This window comes from Panicum virgatum, chromosome 5K (assembly GCF_016808335.1).
Source record: "Panicum virgatum strain AP13 chromosome 5K, P.virgatum_v5, whole genome shotgun sequence".
In the NCBI taxonomy this organism is placed as follows: Eukaryota; Viridiplantae; Streptophyta; class Magnoliopsida; order Poales; family Poaceae; genus Panicum; species Panicum virgatum.
Window position 1 is genome coordinate 54121314 of NC_053140.1, and position 21923 is coordinate 54143236.

The window sequence follows — 21923 nt, forward strand, 5'->3', positions numbered from 1 at the left end:
AGAACTGAGGGGTTTTCATGATGTCCTCGACTCCTCGTGTTACTGTCAGCAAGTCCTCGTGTAACATTTTTTTTCTAAAATGAATATTGTTGAAAGACTTAATACTGAAAAGTTTCTACAACAGCGGGGCCATGAAATCAGTGAAGATGAGCGTAAGTTGCATGCAAATGGAAATTTTCAAAGAAGAACGTTAGGTTTGATTGGTATTGGCTTCGCCTGTCAAGTCCGCGGATATCATCCGGGTGCCGATTTCAGGCCGCCAACGCAACGAGGTCCGGCAAGAAAACCATCTGTCTCCACTCTCCAGCCACTGCAGCAGGCAGCTGCGTGATCGCTCCTCCATTACGGGCTGTACCTAGGCTGTCACCTCTGATCGGCAGTAGGTCGTGGGCCTTAGCCCAGTTCCCAGGAGCATGTATTAGCCCAATTTTCTTCCAAAGTTTTTGGGCTTGGCTTGGGCTCAGCTGAGTCAAATCTGCATCCTGAGTCAGCTCTGTCGCAATTTCCTTATACAAAAAAGCTCGGAGGAGTGAGAATCATAATTTTGTCAAATTGTCTGTGAGGACATGCGTAAGACTCGTGCACAATTCATCAGTACTACTCCTACAAATGAGTTCAAAAAAAAAGTACTACTCCTACAAAAGCAAACCGATTGCATCTACAAGGAAAATATCAGTGATTTCCTTTTCCCAGGCTCGTAGCACATGCCATGGGTTCTGTTTGGTTTGTGCTATTTGTATCAACTTTGACTACTAATTAAAGTATTAAATTAAGTCAGTTTTTAAAACCAACTTTAGAACCCTTGTGCTAGGAACCCTGAAAAAATTAATGAGACTTTTGACCGCATGATTAAAGAATGTTTACTGTAGTATCATTGTAGACAATCATTGATTAATCACCGTCATTAGATTCGTCACGAAAAATTACACTCATCTCCAAAAAAAATTTGCAAATAAATTTTATTTAGTAGTCCATGCATATGAGATTTTCTTTTAGAAATTATGTGCTAGATCAACCAAAACAAGGTCATGCTGCCTGTCTGTCTCGCCTTCAAGATCACAGATTATTCAACGACGTGACAGGGTTTAGGGCAGCCGGGCCCACTAGCAGAGTTTCCAACTTTCCCCTGACCGCCGAACCGCCACCGAGCGAGTACACCTCCTAGAACGCTGTGGCGAACTGTGGAAGGCAAGCCCCCCGGGTCGCATGCCGACGTGGCAACCTGGCACGCCCCTATTGGCTGGGCACCCGAACCCGCACCATCCAGACGCTTCTCGAACGCCCCTCCGATCTGAATCCAACGGTGGCTGTCCGCGGCGCCCGAACGTTCTCGAAACCACGTCACCCCCCATAAAACTCCAGACCCCGCGCCGCCCCGTTCTCCCCCAAGCTCTAGTTGCATAGCAGAGCAAGCGATCCAAAAGTCCCTGAGATTTTCCTAGATCTCGAGTTCGCCTGCTAGTTTCGATTCCTTCTTCTTCTCCCGTTCGAGCAAGCGATTCCGGTGGCAATGGCCAAGGGCGAGGGACCGGCGATCGGGATCGATCTCGGCACCACCTACTCGTGCGTCGGCGTGTGGCAGCACGACCGGGTGGAGATCATCGCCAACGACCAGGGGAACCGCACCACGCCGTCGTATGTCGCCTTCACCGACACCGAGCGTCTCATCGGCGACGCCGCCAAGAACCAGGTCGCCATGAACCCCACCAACACCGTCTTCGGTACGTGCTCGCTGCTCCGGCTCCTACCACCTTTAATTTGTTGGTGCTGCGCTTCTGTGAATGCTTACGGCCTCTAGCATGCGTGACTAGTTTATTTAGTTCGATCTAGTTTAGCCTCTGAAATTGGATTCGTATTACCTATGTGCTGATTATACCGTGCTTTATAGATACCACATAGGCACATGACAGTAGGAATCAACGTAGAACCTTCACAGAATTATTGTTGTGGCTATCGAATTAAGTAATCTAGGTGCAATGGACTGCTGAATTTTGAGATACACTGCTCAGATATTATTTGCTGCTTAATAGTATGTTCTGCATCTGTTAAATTCGGATTCAAAAATTTTCTGCTAAACTTAGCCGTAGGAATTCATGCTCCAGGTGAATATTATGGTCGGTTGGTCTGTTCAGATTATTTTGTGCCAAATTATATATGCTTATCTCTCGCGGCCTAATTGTGTGTTTTTAATGTTTGAAGAAATAAGTTGCTGATAGAATTTCAATCCATTGCTCTGCTCGTTGTTTGCTGTCACAAAAATCAAGTGTTCCTTTTTTTTTTCCGAGGAAAAAATCAAGTGTTCCTTGTTACCTGAAGAAATTGATGCATTGCTCTGCTTGTCTGCTTATACAAATTATTATATGCTTATCTCTTGCGGTCCTATTCTGTTTTTAATACCTGAAGTAAGTGACAGAATTTCAATCCATTGCTGCTCTTTGTTGTGACAAAATAAGTGCTCTTTGTTGCCTGAAGAAATCGATCCATTGCTCTGCTTGTCTGCTGAGAAAAAAATTAAGATTCAGTAGTGCGTCTTCTTGTAGATTTTTGTTGCTGTGCTTTCTCTGCTATAATCGAAACACTGTGAACTGATAGTCTGATAGCATGTTGTAGCCCTCTGCTTTCTGTCATTATTCTGAATAATGACCACTAACTCACAATCTTGTTGATTATTTGTGATGCAGACGCGAAGCGGTTGATTGGTAGGAGGTTCTCTGACCCTTCAGTGCAGAGTGACATGAAGCTGTGGCCGTTCAAGGTCATCCCTGGCCCCGGTGACAAGCCCATGATTGTTGTCAACTACAAGGGCGAGGAGAAGCAATTCGCTGCCGAGGAGATCTCCTCCATGGTGCTCATAAAGATGAGGGAGATTGCTGAAGCCTACCTCGGCACCACAATCAAGAATGCTGTGGTGACGGTGCCGGCCTACTTCAACGACTCGCAGAGGCAGGCCACCAAGGACGCTGGTGTCATTGCCGGCCTCAATGTCCTGCGTATCATCAACGAGCCCACAGCTGCTGCTATTGCCTATGGTCTTGATAAGAAGGCCAGCAGCGCTGGAGAGAAGAACGTGCTCATCTTCGACCTTGGTGGTGGTACGTTTGATGTGTCACTGCTCACCATTGAGGAGGGCATCTTCGAGGTGAAGGCTACTGCTGGTGACACTCACCTTGGAGGTGAGGACTTCGACAACCGCATGGTGAACCACTTCGTCCAAGAGTTCAAGCGCAAGAACAAGAAGGACATCAGCGGCAACCCCCGTGCCCTGCGCCGGCTGCGCACGGCGTGTGAGCGCGCCAAGCGCACGCTGTCGTCAACCGCCCAGACCACCATTGAGATCGACTCCCTGTACGAGGGCATCGACTTCTACTCCACCATCACCAGGGCTCGCTTCGAGGAGCTGAACATGGACCTGTTCCGGAAGTGCATGGAGCCCGTGGAGAAGTGCCTGCGCGACGCCAAGATGGACAAGAGCACTGTGCACGACGTCGTGCTCGTTGGTGGCTCCACCCGCATCCCCAAGGTCCAGCAGCTGCTGCAGGACTTCTTCAACGGCAAGGAGCTGTGCAAGAGCATCAACCCCGACGAGGCCGTGGCGTACGGCGCCGCTGTCCAGGCCGCCATCCTCAGCGGCGAGGGCAACGAGAAGGTGCAGGACCTGCTCCTGCTCGACGTCACGCCGCTGTCGCTCGGCCTCGAGACTGCCGGTGGCGTCATGACCGTCCTCATCCCGAGGAACACCACCATCCCAACCAAGAAGGAGCAGGTCTTCTCCACCTACTCCGACAACCAGCCGGGCGTCCTCATCCAGGTGTACGAGGGCGAGCGCGCGAGGACCAAGGATAACAACCTCCTCGGCAAGTTCGAGCTCTCCGGCATCCCTCCTGCTCCCCGCGGCGTGCCCCAGATCACTGTCACCTTCGACATCGACGCCAACGGCATCCTCAACGTCTCTGCTGAGGACAAGACCACAGGGCAGAAGAACAAGATCACGATCACCAACGACAAGGGCCGGCTGAGCAAGGAGGAGATCGAGAAGATGGTGCAAGAGGCTGAGAAGTACAAGGCGGAGGACGAGGAAGTCAAGAAGAAGGTGGACGCCAAGAACTCCCTCGAGAACTACGCCTACAACATGAGGAACACCATCAAGGATGACAAGATCGCCTCCAAGCTTTCGCCGGAGGACAAGAAGAAGATTGAGGACGCCGTCGATGGTGCCATCAGCTGGCTGGACAGCAACCAGCTTGCTGAGGTGGACGAGTTCGAGGACAAAATGAAGGAGCTGGAGGGCATCTGCAACCCCATCATCGCGAAGATGTACCAGGGCGCTGGCGCGGGCATGGACGGTGCAGCTGGCATGGATGAGGATGCCCCGGCAGGCGGTAGCGGTGCTGGTCCTAAGATTGAGGAGGTAGACTAAATGGAGTAAGATTGAGGAGGTAGACTAAGTGGAGTTTACTAAGTGGCGTCGTTTGCTGCAGGAGGGTCGGAAGTCTGAACTCTGATGGTGCATGAGTGTTCAGGGAGTCTTAGAACCCTGAATCGTGTCGTCGTGTCTTTTATCGCTTTGTTTTGTGATGTCTTGAGATGGAGAACCTTTGGAAGTGATGTTTTAAAGTCTGGTTAAATCATTTGACATAATGTTCCATGGTGTTTTTTTAATCTTTGCTTAAATTCGAAAGTATCGATCGCCATGAGCACAACTGCCAATGTGAATTTCAACCAGCCTGAGTATTTCCTTTGTGTCTATATGATTCTGTTTAGCATCGAACTCCTGTAGGATTAAATTGATGCTTTATGATAATACCAGTGCAGACTGCTTAGTTCTATGCTGGCATCTTGCTACTCTTTCGTTTACTTTGTCATCATAGTAGAGGGAGTATCGCAAACTTTGGGTTCTAGTTGCAAGATGAGCGTTAGCTACATAAATTTTGTGAAACCTGAATAGAACTGTTCACTTGGATAGTGTCAGAGCAACAATCTGTTTTATATCCTCTACATGTGTTTGATTGAGTGACTCTCCCTACTTATCAAACTGAGTGCTCTGTTTAAGATGTTTGATTCATATCTACAAATGCCTAAGTTTTTCCTTCATAATTTATGTAAAATCTAGAAAATACGTGATGAAATTTGGGTGTAGAGATTGGTACAAACAGGAAGTCACAATCGAAGATACAAGCAAATAGGTAACAACTCAGTATTTTATTTCTTTAACTGAACTCAGTACAAAATCTAAATCAGCAATCGCAGCACAACTGTAAACATGAGGGTTAAAAATACACCCATAGCACAACTAGAACAAAGTAATCTTCAGCCAAGTCTTTGTTACTGAAGAGACTTATAAAGCACAGGCACTTAAATGAGTAGGCAGAGAACAAGCATACCGAACCTTGACTCTCAGCTCAATTCAGTATTAATCTGGGGTTACAAACAAGATGCCACATGGTGCAGAGACCTTACTCAGCTTAGGTCAAAAGTAGTTCATTAGCTCCAAAGTGAGGAGGTCGCAAAGAGACCCTAACTTCATGCTCTTCAGGTTCATTTCCTCGCTTTGGGACCATGATCTCAAGCACTGAAGCAGCCTCATCGAAATATGCCTCCAACTTAGCATCTTCAGGAATGCGAGAAGCTAGAGGTATTTCACGAATGAAATCCCCAGGAGGGCAATGTTCCGGAGACGGATCGGCAAGCTTGAAAATCCTGCCATGTCTTCTTATGTTTTGCATCCTTGCAGTACTAACACAAGCGATCTTCACAATGCTACAAGTCAGAGTGTTCCTCCACGAAACCTTCACCCTCTGCTGATCAACAAATGGCAAGCTGACCATTATCAAGTAGCCCTGCTCATCCTCATAAATGGATTTAGCGGCAGTCACTGGCCCACAAGCAGTTCTCATTACCCCAGCAAACTCGTGGAGCCATGAAGGTTGCACTGCTGAATGCATCTCCACGTCTTGTTGCGTCTTCTGATTGCAAGAATTCACTGGCAAGAATACCTCCTCATCCATGGCTTGTGGGGATAATTCCTTCCTGCGCTTGCTGCTAACTGGGGACAGATCCATACCATCTTCGCCTGACTGATTGGACGGCGATGACAAATTCAAGCCTGATTTCTTTGGGTTTTGGGTACCATTGCTCTTCACGACAGGGTGTGGCCTCTCAAGCTCAAGCTCTGAGTTTGGCATGGTCCTCCATGTCCCAAAATCACTGGCCTCCTGCGGGATTATGAAATTGAGCTCCCTCCCTGTAAGCTCTGCCCACCTCCTCAGGTCTGCCTCAGTGAGCCCTGCAAGATTTGGTGACCTGACCACCTCAATCCCATGAATACATTGCGGGTTTGAGAGCCCCCTGTAGTGCTTCCGCTGCATCCGGTGTGAGCGGACAAATCCCCTGTCGACGCTGAAGGGGAACTGCGGCTCACCAGGCCGGGAGTGCCCGTTCATGTAGCTCCTCAGTTGCATCTTCCCGAGGGCATTCTCCGGGCGCTCCTTGAACACCCACATGTATATGTTCTCCATGTCGTGCTGCACCAGGAACATGTCGAGCCGGAGGTCAGATTTGTCGAACCCCGAGACGCCGTTGGTGTCCCCGACGACCTTGTCCTTGCACTTGTCCGACAGCAGGGGCTTGAAATAGAAGGTGAAGAAGAACCAGGCGCCCCAGATGCTGTCCCCGCGCTTGGCGGCCTTCCGGCTCCCGGCTTTGGGAGCGACGCAGCCGAGCATAGCCTCGGCGCTGTACAGCTGAGGGCCGAGGCCGACGTTGAGCATGCCGCAGAGGTCCGTCTGCCACGGCTGGTTGATGTCCGGCGGAGGCGCGCCGGAGGGCGACACGGCGTGGGCGCGGCCGGCGGCGGCGGCGCCCCCTCCGATGAGCGCCTGCACCATGACGCCGACGGCGCGGTCGTCCGGCGCGGCGAGGTGGCCGGACGGGTCCATGGAGAGGAGCGTGCAGGGGCCGTGGTGGCCGCCGCCCACGCCGTTCTCCATGGACAGGGTGGTGACGAGGTCTTCCCCCATGGCTGGTGACTCACGCCTCGGGGTGGTTGGTGCTAATGGCGGCCTCCGCCTGCTCCTCCTCCCTGTCTCCTCCCGCCGCTATCTGATCGGCGGCCTCATGATCCCTCCGCACTCCAAGAAGGCGTCCCACAGCAACCAGTCATGCACCCATTCCATGAACCCCACCATCAATTTCCCCGCAGATTCCACCTCAAATCTTCACCCAGCCTCCTCCCCCGACCGAATCCACGACGCACAGAATGCCGCACAGGGTCGGGATGAGGAAACCGGAACTAAACTTCTCTAACTGGCACGAAGCCAAGCAGCGCGGTGGTGGGTTAGCCGACTGTCACCTCCATCAGAGACCAGCCTCCGCCATCAATGCGAGGGCGCGGCGGGGAGCGAGGGGATGCGGGTGCAGGAGCGCGGGGAGGAAGGCGACGACATGAGGGGGAGGGGGGTGGGATGGGAGGTTGGGAAAGGGGAAGGGATGGTTGCGGGGGGCGGCCGATTTTAATGGCATCTGGGACGCGGAAGACCCCTCCACCGGATAGGACCGGCTCGGCTGGGCAGCGCTGGCGCCGTCCGTTTTGACGGACGGCCACGGCGTTAGGGCACACACAGGCCACGCGGCCCCTCCCCTCCAATCCAATCCCACTCGAAGCCGACCACACGCCGTGCCGTCCTCCCGTTTTGGCGTTTTTCTTTTGTGGGAAAAAAAATCGGCGAATCACACATCGAGCCTGATGATCTGAATAAACAAATCATGCAACATGATTGTATTATTCACTAACGCCAGGCTGCCAGCAGATTTGTATATTAAATTAATTAGTCTACAAGTGCTAAAAAGTCATAGTAACACTGTCCATGGCTTTGATATCATCAGCAAGCTATCAATTCTTTTATAGTATTTCTTTTTTGGGCAAGATGGCTATCCAGTTATCCTCGTATAAGCTCTTCGCCGGACGCAACGGCCAAGCATCAAACTACCAAAGCATGGTGCTGGCTGCTTGCTGGTAGCAAACTTGCACGTACTGTTCACTCTCTGTTCCAGCAGAACGCATCAACGAGAGAGAGAGGGAGGGCCATTTAACTTTCAAGATGCAGATAGTCCCAATGCTGGGAGGGTATATGCCAAGGAACGAATTGAACTCTCACGTTTCAGCGCGCGGTTCCTTTATTTATCCAGCTGCTTTCATTCGGCGGCCCTTCACTTTCTCTACGGTTTTTGGGTTTTAACTGGAGCAAGTGGATCTGCTAGAGCCTAGAGGCGTAAATGACTTGCGATGAGCCGATGACTTGATAACATCAGCAAGCTATCGATATTATATATCCTTTTTTTTTTGGCTATATAGTTATCCTCCTTCAGTCCTAGCTCGACAAGCTCTTCCCCGGCTGTTCGCTTGGCTGTGGCTATTAGTTGATGCTGATTTGTTATGAGAAAAAAATACTACAGGCTGACTGGTGGCTGGTGCTGTTTGGTGTGAGAGAAAAATAATGCTAGCTGATTGGCTGACAAGCCAAACGAACAGAGTGCAGTGGGCAAGCAAATGGTACTGGAATCAAACTGCCATGCTTCACTGTTTAAGATGCAAGTAACTCCACTGTTTGTAAAAAAAATCAAAGCAATCCCAGTGCTGGGAGAATGAGAATCGTCCTCCCTCACGCCATTTGCCATCGAACGAGTTGCATCGACAAGTCTAAACGGAGCCGCGGAGGTTAATTCTAAAAGCTATCAGTCGCATTATCCAGCTGCTTTTGGCCCTTCATTTTCCCTACGGTTTCAGGATTTTTTTAACTGAAGCAAGTGTATGCGCTGTGCTGGAGAGGCCAGAGGACGGCGTCACCAAGCAAAGCAAAAGCCCGGGAGGGAGGCGACTATGGCGAGACAGAAGCACATGTGCTTTGCGTCGCCCGCCGTTGGAAGGTGCCTTTCCTTTTTCTGGTGCGAGGCTGCGAGCACGGCCTGGCCCTCGCCGCCGCGGCTTCTATTTCGTGGGTCAGGTCTCAGGTGCGCGATACCTGTCTCCCTCCTCGCTCGCTCCCTACAACTATACAAGCCCCAGCGTCGCTTTATTTGAGCAGAGCAGAGCAGAGCAAAGCGTGTGATTCCTGGCGCGACCCATCACTTTCCAATTTGCCGCGGCCGGCCGAGCAGCGTATATGTATGTCGTCGTCTAGCCTTCACCGAATCACCGCGATCGAAAAATCGTGTTGAATCCGCCTGGACCGTTTCTCTTTTTCTCTGGATTCCCCATGTGGTTGCTCTGGACCTCCGGTGGCACCAAGCTGAACACGCATTCTGCGTTGCCTGCATCTGCACAATTTTCTTGCACTGAGTAGGGGATTTTTTATTTACTGCGAACCTTTCTAGATGTAGCGTAGCGTATGAGTACTTAACTAGCTAGGGATCGTACCATGTCTTCATAGTACTTTTTCTATACTATAAAAATTAAAACTCTTTCTCACCAAAATTAGGCTAACTGTATCCCTCACAGAGGTCCCACTTGTCAGACCAAAGGTTTGACGAAAAATGGTGTAGACCCACGAAATTAATAGAAGGAATATATTTTCATCAAAATCCTAATACTTTTTACACCAAGCATTCATCAACCCACCTCTTGTACCTGCATATTACTTTCCTTTGTCACACATTCTACTTTCTTTTCATGCACTCACTCATAATTTGCGTCGTTATTTGTTTTGGAAGGATAATAATTGACATCATTATTTTATGGAAGGAAAAGAAAGACATGTATTATTTTTGGAATTAAAAAATTGACATTATGCTCCATGGAAAGAAAATTAAATACGTGTCTGTGGCACGTACATCTCCGCTATTAAGGAAAAAAAAATCCGAATTACACTCTCCAACTATCGTAGAAGTGCGATTTTCAACTTTTAACTACAAACCATACAACATAAGCTATCCAATTGTCAAAACTGAGCAAATTTGGCCCTTGATGTGGTTTTATATTTTTAAAAAAATTAAAGAAATCCTAATTAGATCTAAAAAAATTAAAACTAATTTAATTTATTTAAAAAAATTTGAAATTAGTACCAAATTTTTTCTAAAAATATAATCTATCTATTATTGCTCTATTTGAATCTTGATTATTCAAAAATAATAGACATAACTACAAGCAACCAAATATTATGAAAATAAAAAAATGGATCTGAATAACTAAAATGTATCGTGCCAATAGATAGGTTATATTTTTAGAAACTTTTGAAACCAATTTTGTATTTTTATTTAAAATGAATTACTTATGAATTTTTTATTTAGAAATTAATATTTTTAATTCTCACAAAATGGAAAACCACCCTCAAAACCACATAATGGGCCAAATTTGCCTACTTTTAATGGTTGGATGATCTTTGTTATCCGGATTTATAGTTGAAGGTTAAAAATTAGATTTTTGTGATAGTTCGAGAGTGTAAACCGAACTTTTTTTTAAATCACACGATAGCGGTAAGGAGAATTTCGAACAACTGGCCTGTGAAACTCCCGGGATGTTCATCTGTTCGTGTGAGTTATTATGACACCCTTCTACTACCCATCCATGGTCAAAATATCCACATTCCCAACAGTTCATCGCTGATGGACATGAACCCCAAGACGCCCACCGTTTTAGTCACGCCGAAATGCTAAAATAGCGAGTGTCCGAATCTGTTACATCACATGGCGCTCACCGTCTCACAACCTCACATCCTGTCATGAATACACAACTAAGGAGTACTAGGATCTATAATCTTCTTCTTTTTTCTCAATTATTGGTTGGTACTTATCAAGACCGCTTATTTTTTTATCCCATGATAAGCTAGCAGGTTCATGTATGTATGTGATCGCTGCCCAAGGTTTTCCGTTGTAACCTATGTGCCACGCCCACGGGTGATGGATTTAGTCGCCTACGAGCTCCTAATAAATTATTAATTCTTCAACGTCAGTGCGTTTCACCCAATCACGCAACTAACTATACAAAATAATAACGCCTTGTTTGGCTGGGTGAAAGCGGCTGGGCTGATGACCGTTGTGGCCTTTGCTGGTGACCGTTGTGACACATAATATTGTTGCTGCAGTGTACGGAATCAGCCCAGCCAGCGCTTTTCATCTCATCCGAACGGGGTGTAAATCATCTATATAAACGTAAAACGACAGTATCTCTTGGTCAACCCCCCCCCCCCCCCCCCCCCCCGGCGCCAAAGTTTGGAAATAGCGTGACAAAGAAGCGTCCATATGTGACTTGCCGGCCATTCTCTCGTCTCTACAGCCTGCAGAGCTGGCAGCTTGGCTCCTTTATCATCCTTTATCAAATACTCTACTAGCAGAGAGGAAAAAACTAAACCAGCCTATCGCCTCTCCACCCCTCTCTTATCAATGGTTGGTACATCAAGAATGGCATGCAGTACAGGGGTGGGCCTTGACCTAGACAACGACACAATTTGAGTTCGGTGCTTTGAATCACATCATGGCTCTTCTAAGTTTTTTGTTTTTGTTTTTTGAAATAAGCTCTTCCAAGCTTCAATGCACCCACCGTTTGTTTTTCCCAAGTTCACAACTGCTAATGGCAACGGACTATGGCATGGCAATTGGCACCCATTGATTCAAGCATGTCATCACATGACGGGGAGATGGTTTCCAATCCATTCCAATTTCCAGCACTAAAGTGTTGAGGTGTGGCCGTGTGGGCAGCGAAAAGAGGCGCATTGGCAACGTGTCATGTCATGAAAAGACCACTTGGATTTATCCCGAGAGGCCTGAGGTCTGGTCAATTTGCTGCCACTATTTTTTCTAGTGAATAATGTAGCATGCCCTTTTTCGTGTACACTGTTCTGTGTTCTTTGGCTGTGGGGAGCAGTCTTCGTCGATGGAGATCGGAATCATGCAACTTTCTCTTACATGTCATCTCAAGTTGAGTGAATTATTAGCTCCTTTGTGTCACGCACGGTATATATGATTGGATGGTTTATCGTGAGACCAGGGCTAAATCGCTAGCAGCCGTCTCGATGTCGTGCCTAAAAACAGTTTGAAGGTGAGAAGACGCACTGTGTGTGAGCTCATCACTGACGTAAGCAGCTAGTAGAGTATTGTTTTTAGCTCATAATTGATCGCATTATGGAGGCAGTGGTAGAAAAGAATAGCGCAGTGTAGCCATCTAGCGTCAAATCCAGCAGCTGGAGGCAAAGCTTTCTAAACCCTCGAAGGGAAACTTTTACCTCCCCGGACGGTGCGAGGAAAGTTACCGCCACTATGACAGACGGTAGTAATTTACTAATTTCGCATGTGTTTTCCGCGGCGGCAGTGTTGAAATTGTTGGGTCTTGGTTGGTTGGAGCAGGGAGTACAGCACAGTAATGCGTGCAATCAAGACAGCAAAATACCAACATGTGACGGAAAATAGCCTTTTGGAATCTCCATATTTAGGAGTATTAAACATAGATTACTGATAAAATCTATTATATAACCCCATACTATTTTGTGGAACGAATCTAATGAGTCTAATTAATCTATAATTTGAATGTTATAGTAATCATACGTTAATCATAAATTAATATACCTTGTTAGATTTGTCTTGCGAATTAGTCCAAAGGTTCCACAATTAGGTTTGTACGTAGACTTTATTAAATATGTACTTTTAAATAATAAGATTCTCTAAGGCTATTTTTTAGCCATTTGGATCCAAACGAGTCTTTAAAATAGCTATCGTTCGGGAGGTCCTTCCAAGATCCAAGTTCCAAACCAGTGCATCTAGGGCAGGCTCTGCGACTTGAGAATTAAAATGGCTTGCTCTCGGCCAGGTTCGATGAACGAAAAAATTCTACTCCGTCTCAAAATAAGTAGATTTCTAGAGTTCGAGTGAAGAGATCAATATTAGTATGTAATTACATTTGTATCCACAAAAATGTACACCATTGCACGTCGAGAGAAGAGAAAGTAAAAAAAAAGACAACTCTTCCCCATATTTCTAGATATAACTTATTTTGTGATAAATTTTGAATTTTAGAAATGTACTTATTACGGAATGGAGAGAGTATAATACTTCTGATACTACCCAAACGACGAGCGGGTAGTCGTTACTGAATACTGATGAGAACGTAGCCAAAGGTGTAAAAAACTACTGCTAGCCGGACTAGAACGCTTTGCTCCCAGCGTGCCGGGGGAAGCTGCACGTTGGACGGAGCGCGAGCGAGTGGCTCCCCGATGTTTTTTTTAAGGACAGGCTGTGATTCCATCTGTGAACTTTCGCCGAGCGTGCTCGATCTGTTGCCGAGAAAGGGATTTTTTTTAAAGAAAGGTACTATTAGTATAGAAACCTGCTGCATTATTGGGTGGTGGTTTTTGTCAGTGCCTGGGATGCTGGGAGGGTGCAGGGCACCGCACCGAGCAGCAGCGCGACCGTGACTCCGTGAGGTGTCGTGCTCCAGCCGATGGAGCCTGGACTGGAGCTTCAGGTCAGGTGGGAGCTCCCCCGGATACGAGCGCGCGCGGCGCCGTGATCTCTGATCTGGGCGTCTTCCTCGTTTTTTTTTTTGAATGGTCACGGGGGGCATCCCCACCTGAATTGTATTCAAAAGTGTGGCAGACCACAGATCGAAGATCTTATTTTTTTAGAAAAATAAGACAAAATCCTACAACGCTCGGTTAATTTTAGAAAACCAGGCTAAAACCCTGAACCTAGCTAAACTAGGCCTACACACCCTAGCACAAGGGTAAATTGTGGCATATCCACAGATGACAACATCATGTCCTAGCATAAGGACGAAAATACGGCTTAATCGTGAATAACACAACAACGCAACGCAAGCTCCAAGTCGTAGCAGCAATCACCATACACAAGTTCGAGATGCCCATCTCCGAGACAATGCCTCCAACGAGGACTTGACGTTAAGACGCCAACATTGCTCGATCCGGCCGAGCTGGATCTTGGTTTTTACCTGGAGAAAGAAGGCTACCAAGAGAGTCCATGGTAGATGAGGTTCTTCGACGACGACTCCATCGAGGGGTGTGACATCAAAAGACGCCACTATCGCTGGCCTAAGCATGAGCTAGGCAGAGCTTTCACCCAGAACCGCCGCCGCGTACGGCCCTAGCCATGGCTGCCACCGAGCTTGAACGAGAAAGACCATGCTCGCAGATCCACGAGGAGTAGCGGGACCGGTGGGGGAGCGCGGATCCATGGGCGGTTCAGCCCCCACGCGGGTTCACGCAGCAACACGAAGTGAGGCACCGATGCGCCGACTGCACGCAGCAGCCGCACAACTGCGTCGGTGGACACCCGTGAGTGCTGGCACGTGCGCCGGGGCCGCCACCAGCGTGTAAGGTCGCAGCCGGCGTCAGCGGCGCCCACGCGCGCGGCGGGCCTGCCGCCCGCGGCACGAGCAGCGACGGCGACGGCGTGCGACGGGTGGAATGCGGCCGCCGTCAGCTTGGCGTCGTCGCTGGCGCACGGCTGTTGCTCCGCCCGCACGACGCGGAGGGCGGCCTTTGCTTGCCGGTGGTTGTGGCTGTAGACCTCGTCGACGTAGCCGATGCCGACGCGTCGTATGCCGCAAGGGGGACGGATCCAGTTCGGCCACCAGTGGATCCGGCCACCAGGGCCTCGGATCCGCCCGCCTGGGCCTTGGATTCGGCCACCCTGGCCGCCACCGCGGTGCTCCTGCCGGCATACGACGCGCCTGCCTGGGATCCAGCTGCCGGAGCTCCCACCACCACCGAGGCACCCTGGAGGCGCCGGATCCGGCTTCCAGGAAGCCGTGCATGTAGCCCCAGGCCGCCGCCGCCGCCTCCAAGTGGGGCGCCGGCGCGCCGAGCGGACGAGGGAGCCGAGAGAGGCCCCGCCGCCGCCTTCCCAGCAAGCCCCCGGGCTTCCGGTGCCCTGCTCCAACGGCGGCGAGGTGGAGGGGAGGCCGGGGAGGGGGGTGGCGCGGCGGCAAGGTTGGGTCGCCGCTCGAGGCGCCTCGGGGCGGAGACGACTCGGTGCAGATCTGGCATAGGATGTCAGTTTTCTTTGTTTCTAGCGAGACCTCAGACCTTGATGCGAGTCGGATGGCAGCTGCACTTATGATTTGTTTATTCGGAATAAACTTGAGAAATCAGGCAGTAAGTTCTCCAGACTGATGGCAGCTTCAGGCGGTGGATATTGGAAACTGAGAAAAAAATATCTGTCTATTCGGAAATCAGGCCATTCTTCAGCCTCTGATGATAAGCTCATTGAAGTCGTGTATCTTGAAGTCAGGTGTTACAGTAAAGAAACAAACTTAAAAAAGGAAATAAAAAGAGAAAAAAAAACGCTGCCACGGTATGGTCATACACATCGGTACCAAAATTCGGAAACAGGGTGATCCGGAGGTGCGATGATTGACTTAGCCCACGGTATGGTCCTTCTCTTATCTCTAGCCAACGCTACACGTTACTGGTTCATTTATCAGGCAGAGGAAAACTAAAGCGACCTATCGCGCCCTCTCCTCCTCTCTTATCATATGGCGGTTGGTGGAAACTATATATGGCAGTGATGGGCCCTGACCTTGCCAAACAACACAATTAAGTTATGACACTTTGGATTACATTATTGCTCTCCTAAGATTCCACGGACGCCGTCTGTTTAGCCAACTAGCCAAGTTAGTGGTAGACTAACAGGGGCATGATGGCCCCCATATTCTCGAGCATGTCACTTGGACTGGATGGCGACGTCTTCCATTCGAAGCATACAACGGTGGTGTGTGCTCAGCAAGAAACAGACATGTGTCACGTCAGGAAAAGATGGCTTCGAATTCGCTTGAGTCTTTTGTCATCTGCCAGTATTTTTTTCTACTGAATAATGATGCCTTTTGTTCTCCTCATGTGTGTACTTTGTTTTTTATGGAGATGATAAGAATAATCATGCACCTTCCTAATACCATGCATGTCATCTCAAGTTGAGTGAATTGGCGCTCCATGATGCCTCGACGTGGTTGGATCGTTTATGGTGCGACCGGGGATAAAACATTAGTCATTTCAATTATCATGCTACAAAAGACTATAAAACTTTTTTATGAGCAAATAAGTTTTGATGGTCCCTGTTAGACCTTTTCACCGTCCAATCAGGATTGGAAAAAAGTACTGTGAGTGAGCTCATCACCCCCATGTATAGTTAGTACTGAGACTAGTATTATTTTAAGCTCATAATTGAGCGCATTATGCCGGCGGGGGTTGAAGAATCGATCTCGCTCTATCCATCTAGTAGGTGTCTAATCCAGTGGTTGGAGGCCTGCTTTTTACTAGTAGCTGTCTAGAGAAAAATCATGCCTCCACTGACGGTGTGCAAGGAAACAGCCACTGGCTGGAGCAGGAATAATTATGTTTTGCAACGAAAAAAAAAAGACATTGACAGTATGACAATTGATTCCTGGCTGGCTTGAAAACAGTATAGTATCGTGCAAATGGTGATGCAGTCAATGCGCTAGCTAAACATGTACCAATACCAGACGAGTGGAGTGATGATACAAAGGAGCTGAAGCGGTTTCAAGTTTCAACTGCAAGCTGAATAGCTTATGCACTTCTTCATTTCTTCGGCTGAACAGAACGGTGGATCTAGGGACTAGGGGGAGGCGCACCTTCGGTGAGCAAAAAAAAAAAAGTTTATGCTACCTCTGAAGACGAGTGCTCACCACGTTGCCGAGATGTAAACTACTCGATCACAGCTCCTGTTATTGTCCAAGACTTGGGGCGGGGGCCACAGCATGACAGCAGTAGATAAAAACGGGGGCAGCCCACTCAGAATTATTGGCACCTTGCTCTTGTTTACAGCGGCATGTCTCGAGATTCTTGGCTCCGCGCAAGTGGACGGCACGCTGCCCGTGCCCTCCCTCGCTCTCAGATCACACGCACACAAAGCCGAAGCCCGCCGATACTGACGCCGGCAACTGGAGCGCTTGATTCCTCCCAACGTCTCGAGCTACCAACGATCAAGGGACCGACCAGCTCTCCCTTGTCAATCGAGTTCCACGTCCGACGTCTCGACACGCAACTGCGCACGAGTAGGATCTACAGGCCGGATTCTAAAAGAGTCAGACTCTTATCAATTATTTTAAACTAAAAAGTATAAAATTTAATCGTAATATTGGATTGTGAAGAGAGCACCGAGGCTACACGGCCCCTGAGAAATGGTCGCCGGAAAGCGCGCGCCGGACCGTTCCTGGCCATACAGAGCGCCGCACCGAACGCAGGGAAGAGGCAATCAGGCAAATGCGGCCGCGATTGCGACCTTGCCGTCGCCGCCAGGCGGCGCAGAGAGGCTGCACTGCTGCAGCGCGGTGCGCGGCCGCGCCTGCTATATTTTTCTTCCTTCTCGGGCTCGCTGAGCTCCCGCCGCGCGCGTTCTGCTGGCGAGGCAGGGTATAGTAATCTAGCTGCATTATTGGTGGTGGTCTGGTGGTGGGGTTTGTCAGTGCCTGCCTGCGCGCGAGGAAAGGGGCACCGCACCGAGGCGGGCCAAGTGCAAGCGTGATGGGTCCTCCTGCATGGAAGCTTCAGAAGCGAGCTCCCCCGGATACGAGCGCGTGATCTGGCCCTCGTTTTCTGCTCTTCCTTCGGTGCAGCGCAGATCTGGCGGACGAGGCTGGTGATAGCCTGATAGGTTTTCTCAATGCCACTGGCAGCTGCACTTGCGATTTGTCTGCGTTCGGAGCAGTTTCCGAGCACTGGTTTGTGCGCGAAAGAGGAAGACGACTTCGCGTTCTCGAACAGTGGCGCCAACTACTGCCTACTGATGTGTGAGCCACCGCCGTGATGTGATTCAGAATTCAGATCCCGTGTGCTCGTTTGATGCGAGCAGCATCAGATTCCATGACCAGATCCCGCGCATAGCCCTTCTCTTTTTTTGGTTAAAAAAACAAATAGACTAGTACTCCCTCCTTCCCCATTTTTTAGGCGCATGACCATTTTGCGTTTTTCTTTCAATATAGGGCGTGCAGCTTTGGGATTCATAGCTGCAGTAATCACCATCCTTGTTACGAGGAATTAACTCACGGAAGCTGAGCAGCCCAGCCTGGCGCCATGCAGAATTTCGCGGCGGGAATTACATTTGCATGCGGCCATGCAGGTTTTCTAGGATCGAAGCAATGTTATTTGGTCTCCATGTAAACTTTCACAGCATTAATGCAAATTTTGGTATTGTGAAAATGCTCTTGCGCCTAAAAAATGGGGAAGGAGGGAGTATATACCAAGGCCAGTAGCAGCCATGACCACACTTGGGAACAGAGGAGGAGCTAAAATGCCACACGATTTCGCGGGAAAAAGCTGATACTGAAACGCACGTACTTCCAAATCGGAAACGACGGAAGCGTCTATTCTGTACTCGAGTGATTTGGAGCTTTGGCTCACACGTGTGATTTAGACACCCGAATCACTCAAAAATACAATAGCAGAAAATCTAGTGAAACAAAGGCTGCTGTCACCAAAAAATTGTATACGTCCGATCAATAACAAACAAATCAGAAAAAGTAAAAAAATAATGGAGAATATAAACAAATTTAAAGACAAAGTAATAACTCAAAAAATAAATTTCATGACAAACTAATAACCCAAAAAAATTACAAAAAACAAATAAAGCATAGTAACATAAAACAGGCAAAATAATAACTCAGAAAACAAATTTCATGACAAACTAATAACAAAAAAATTTACAGAAAACAAATAAAGCATAATTACAGAAAACAGACAAAATAATAACCCAGAAAATAAATTTCATAACAAACTATAATAACTAATAACCCAGAAAATAAATTTTTTGATAACACTAGAACATTATAAATGATCCTATTCTAAACGAACATCAAGGAAAAATTCCTCTCCACTCTCAGCAAAGCTAGAAGAAGCGCAGCTTCGGCAGCAGCAAAAGCTAGCCAGCCAGGAGAGAGAGAGAGAGAGCAGCCGTGCGGATGCTGCGAGGCACAGGGGCATCATGCGGAGGCAGCAAGCTCAATCTGAGAGAGAGATGACTGTGGACGTGCGGCCGGGCGGACGCAGCAATTAGCTCTTTTTTTATGAAAGCATACCTGTATTAAAAGTTAAGGAAGACGTACAATACCGGTACAGATACACCATACAAGATACCGGTACAGATACACCATACAAGAATACAGAAGACAGTTGTCCCACCCATCTTGCAAAAAGGCCCTCAAGAAAAAAGAAATTACACCCAAATCCCCAGACCTCTTGCAAGCCGAAAGCTCCAGACGCGACCACCGAAGATCGCACGAACGCTTTGACAAGCCGCAGCAGACACTCGTCCCTAAGAACGAGATAGGACCAACGCCGAGAGCCTATCGGCCGGGGCCGCACCCCGAGCACCCTCGATCTTGGACCGAAGCTCGCCGCCGATAAAGATCGCCACGACGGGAACTCGAGCCCGATCCAACTACCTGTCATCCACGAGACCAACAGCCACCTCCGTACCTTCAACGCAGAAAGCCGGCGACCTCGTCACCCCTTGAGGACGACGAACCGCCGCCGACAGACTCCTATACAGAGACTCCACACGGGGAGACCCTCCTCCACGAGCTCGACACCAGCACCGGAGCGGAGTACCAGCGAGACGAGAAAGAGACCGAGAGGACCTTATTCCTTGATGCCTCCGCCGCCGGAAACCAAACCCTAACCCTAGGCCAACCGGGACCACCACCCCCTATCGGGAGGAGCACAGCGGTCTGCCGCACCTCGCGAAGCCCAAGGGGCCAACTGAGGTGAGGGAGACCGCCGGGGCCGGCGGGGACCAAATCGCCCGCTCTGGTCCCCTCTCAAACAGTAACTGGATGGGAGAATTCGAGAGAAGAGGACTATTAGCTCGATCTGAGAGAGAGCGCGCGCGCAGCGGGCCGCGCCGCCACATCAAAAAAGGACAGGAGCTGTCTGGACTTTGTTTAGATGCATAAAGTTTTTGGTGTAAAGCACTATAGCAATTTCGTTTGTATTTGGTAATTATTGTCCCACCATGGGTTAACTAGGTTCAAAAGATTCGTTTCGCAAATTATAGACAAACTGTGTAATTAGTTATTTTATTTAGCTACATTTAATACTTCATGCATGCGTTAAAAGATTCGATGTGATGGATAATTTTGTAAAGTATTGAAATTTTGAAGGAACTAACAAGGCCCTGGTCTGATTCCTACGACGCAGCGCATCCCGGCGGGGGCGGAGGTGGCGTACACCGTCGCCGGCGACGAGTTTGAGGCCGCTGGACAAATTCAACGAGGAAATTTCAAACTGCAGACAAAAACGATCTAATCCAACCACAAGCACAAGCAAAAATAGAGATGTGGAATAGATCAAACAAAATCAATCGGAGCGGGGTAGAATCGATTGGGGAGGAACCCTAAAATCGTCGTACCTGGACAAGAAGAAATGGAGAAAGCGGAACGATGAAACTGAGCTGCAATCAGAGAGAAAATATCGGCACGGAGCTCAAAATACAAATAGTGTAGCCGGTCCCACATGTCAGAGATAGAAAAAAAGAACGGTGGAGTGATCGGACAGATCAAAACAAGTCCAGAAAGTATCACACGGCCACAAAATCGAGTGAGAAAGAGCTGCCGATCACACAAGTGAGGTATAGCTTTTCCTGAAACGAACGGCCAGGTCTTGTTGCGATCACGCTCCATCTTTTGCCTTTGTGCTCCTGGTGGGAGTAGTTTTTTTTTTAGCATGAATTATTGGGGGGCATTGCACAGGGTTGTGGCCATGGAGAGATTCTTTTGCACAGCACCTCTCATTTTCCAGGGTGCAGTCCCGTGCTTTGCTTTTGCTCCTCTCTGCATCATTCAGGTGCCGCGAATCGGAACAGCCCTCTGGTATTTAGGCTGCTAGCTAGGCTGCAATAATTGCGGTACTATAATCACAACCTCTGGATCTGATAGGGTTTGTGATCCCCCTACATACTGTAGTCTCTGATCGTCTCTTGTCGCTGCTCTTCTTTTTTCTCTTGATAAGACTGGGCTTAGTTCAGATTAGAAAATCAACTGTTCCTCGATGCGAGAGGATTTCGGTATCTGATTAATTGATTTATGCTGGTAATATGGCTAGCAGGACTGTGCGAACCACACTTGAGTTTCCATGTAAGTATTTTTAAAGTGCTCGAATATATTATTACCCAACTCTGCAGTACTAACTTCTGACAGATTCAAGTAAAAATGCTAATGATGTGTACGGTCGGTTTTGCTGTAATAAGAAAAGCACAAGAATATAACAGCACTGGATTGCACATAAACCTTATAGTATCTTTTGTTCAAAATTGAGTCAGCAGCCTTTAATTTGGTAACATGATTAAGGAGTGTCGTACGGAGTAGCGTGCAAAAGCTCCACAAATGATGGAGATCTAATGGAATATCTGAGGATACTTTATAGGCAATTCAGTAAAGCTTATGGCCACCTGTCCACTCGGCCCTGTTCCTGATGTGGATCTTCTTAGATCCATGTAAACACACCTTCAATCCTGTTAGGTGTTTTGGTAAAATTGTCGAGAAAAACCATGAAGTGACTTAGCCAAAAGAGGTGGCAAGAAAAGAGGAAATTGTTTTTGGCCTGGTGCGAGTTATTAATCCAACACATCTCCTGATCCTGAAAAAGGCACAAAAGCACCTGCTTCAGTTCAGTCTTTCTTACCTCGAGTCTCAAAGACAGAGGCCTACTTCAGAGATGACCTGACAAACGGTGAAGAGTAAACCAATATTCAATGGCCATGTACCCTCTTCAATCTTTCAGATGAGAAAGCTGGGACCTTTCTGCTTTGCCTTAGTTTAGCGTCACTTTGAGCCTGCGTGTCAGGGGCAGCAATTACGGATAGTTAGGTTCCCATCGCCGTCTCCAAAAGATCTGCTACCTCCTCCAGCCGTTTGACAGATCCATGACCACAGTAGTGAGGAAGCATTGAAGCCTAGGCTTTGATTCTTTTGG

At 48.4% G+C, this 21923-nt stretch overlaps 2 protein-coding genes across 2 annotated transcripts; one reads left to right on the top strand and one right to left on the bottom strand.

Annotated features, from left to right (window-relative positions):
• Positions 1–1374: 1374 nt before the first annotated feature.
• Positions 1375–4659, top strand: LOC120708611 (heat shock 70 kDa protein-like). The gene is made up of 2 exons (XM_039993962.1): positions 1375–1721; positions 2682–4659. The coding sequence occupies exons 1-2, from the start codon at positions 1511–1513 to the stop codon at positions 4415–4417; spliced, it is 1947 nt and encodes a 648-aa protein (XP_039849896.1). The 5' UTR covers positions 1375–1510; the 3' UTR covers positions 4418–4659.
• Positions 4660–5180: 521 nt separating this feature from the next.
• Positions 5181–7483, bottom strand: LOC120708612. Its single transcript, XM_039993963.1, has one exon. It carries the CDS (start codon positions 7014–7016, stop codon positions 5463–5465), a length of 1554 nt encoding a protein of 517 aa, XP_039849897.1. The 5' UTR covers positions 7017–7483; the 3' UTR covers positions 5181–5462.
• Between the last annotated feature and the right edge of the window lie 14440 nt (positions 7484–21923).

Bases quoted from the DNA above. Each gene is read 5' to 3' on its own strand.
- LOC120708611 (XM_039993962.1), top strand. From the start codon at position 1,511: ATGGCCAAGGGCGAGGGACCGGCGATCGGGATCGATCTCGGCACCACC. The intron at 1,722-2,681 runs GTACGTGCTCGC...TTTGTGATGCAG, and splicing joins CCCCACCAACACCGTCTTCG to ACGCGAAGCGGTTGATTGGT.
- LOC120708612 (XM_039993963.1), bottom strand. From the start codon at position 7,016: ATGGGGGAAGACCTCGTCACCACCCTGTCCATGGAGAACGGCGTGGGC.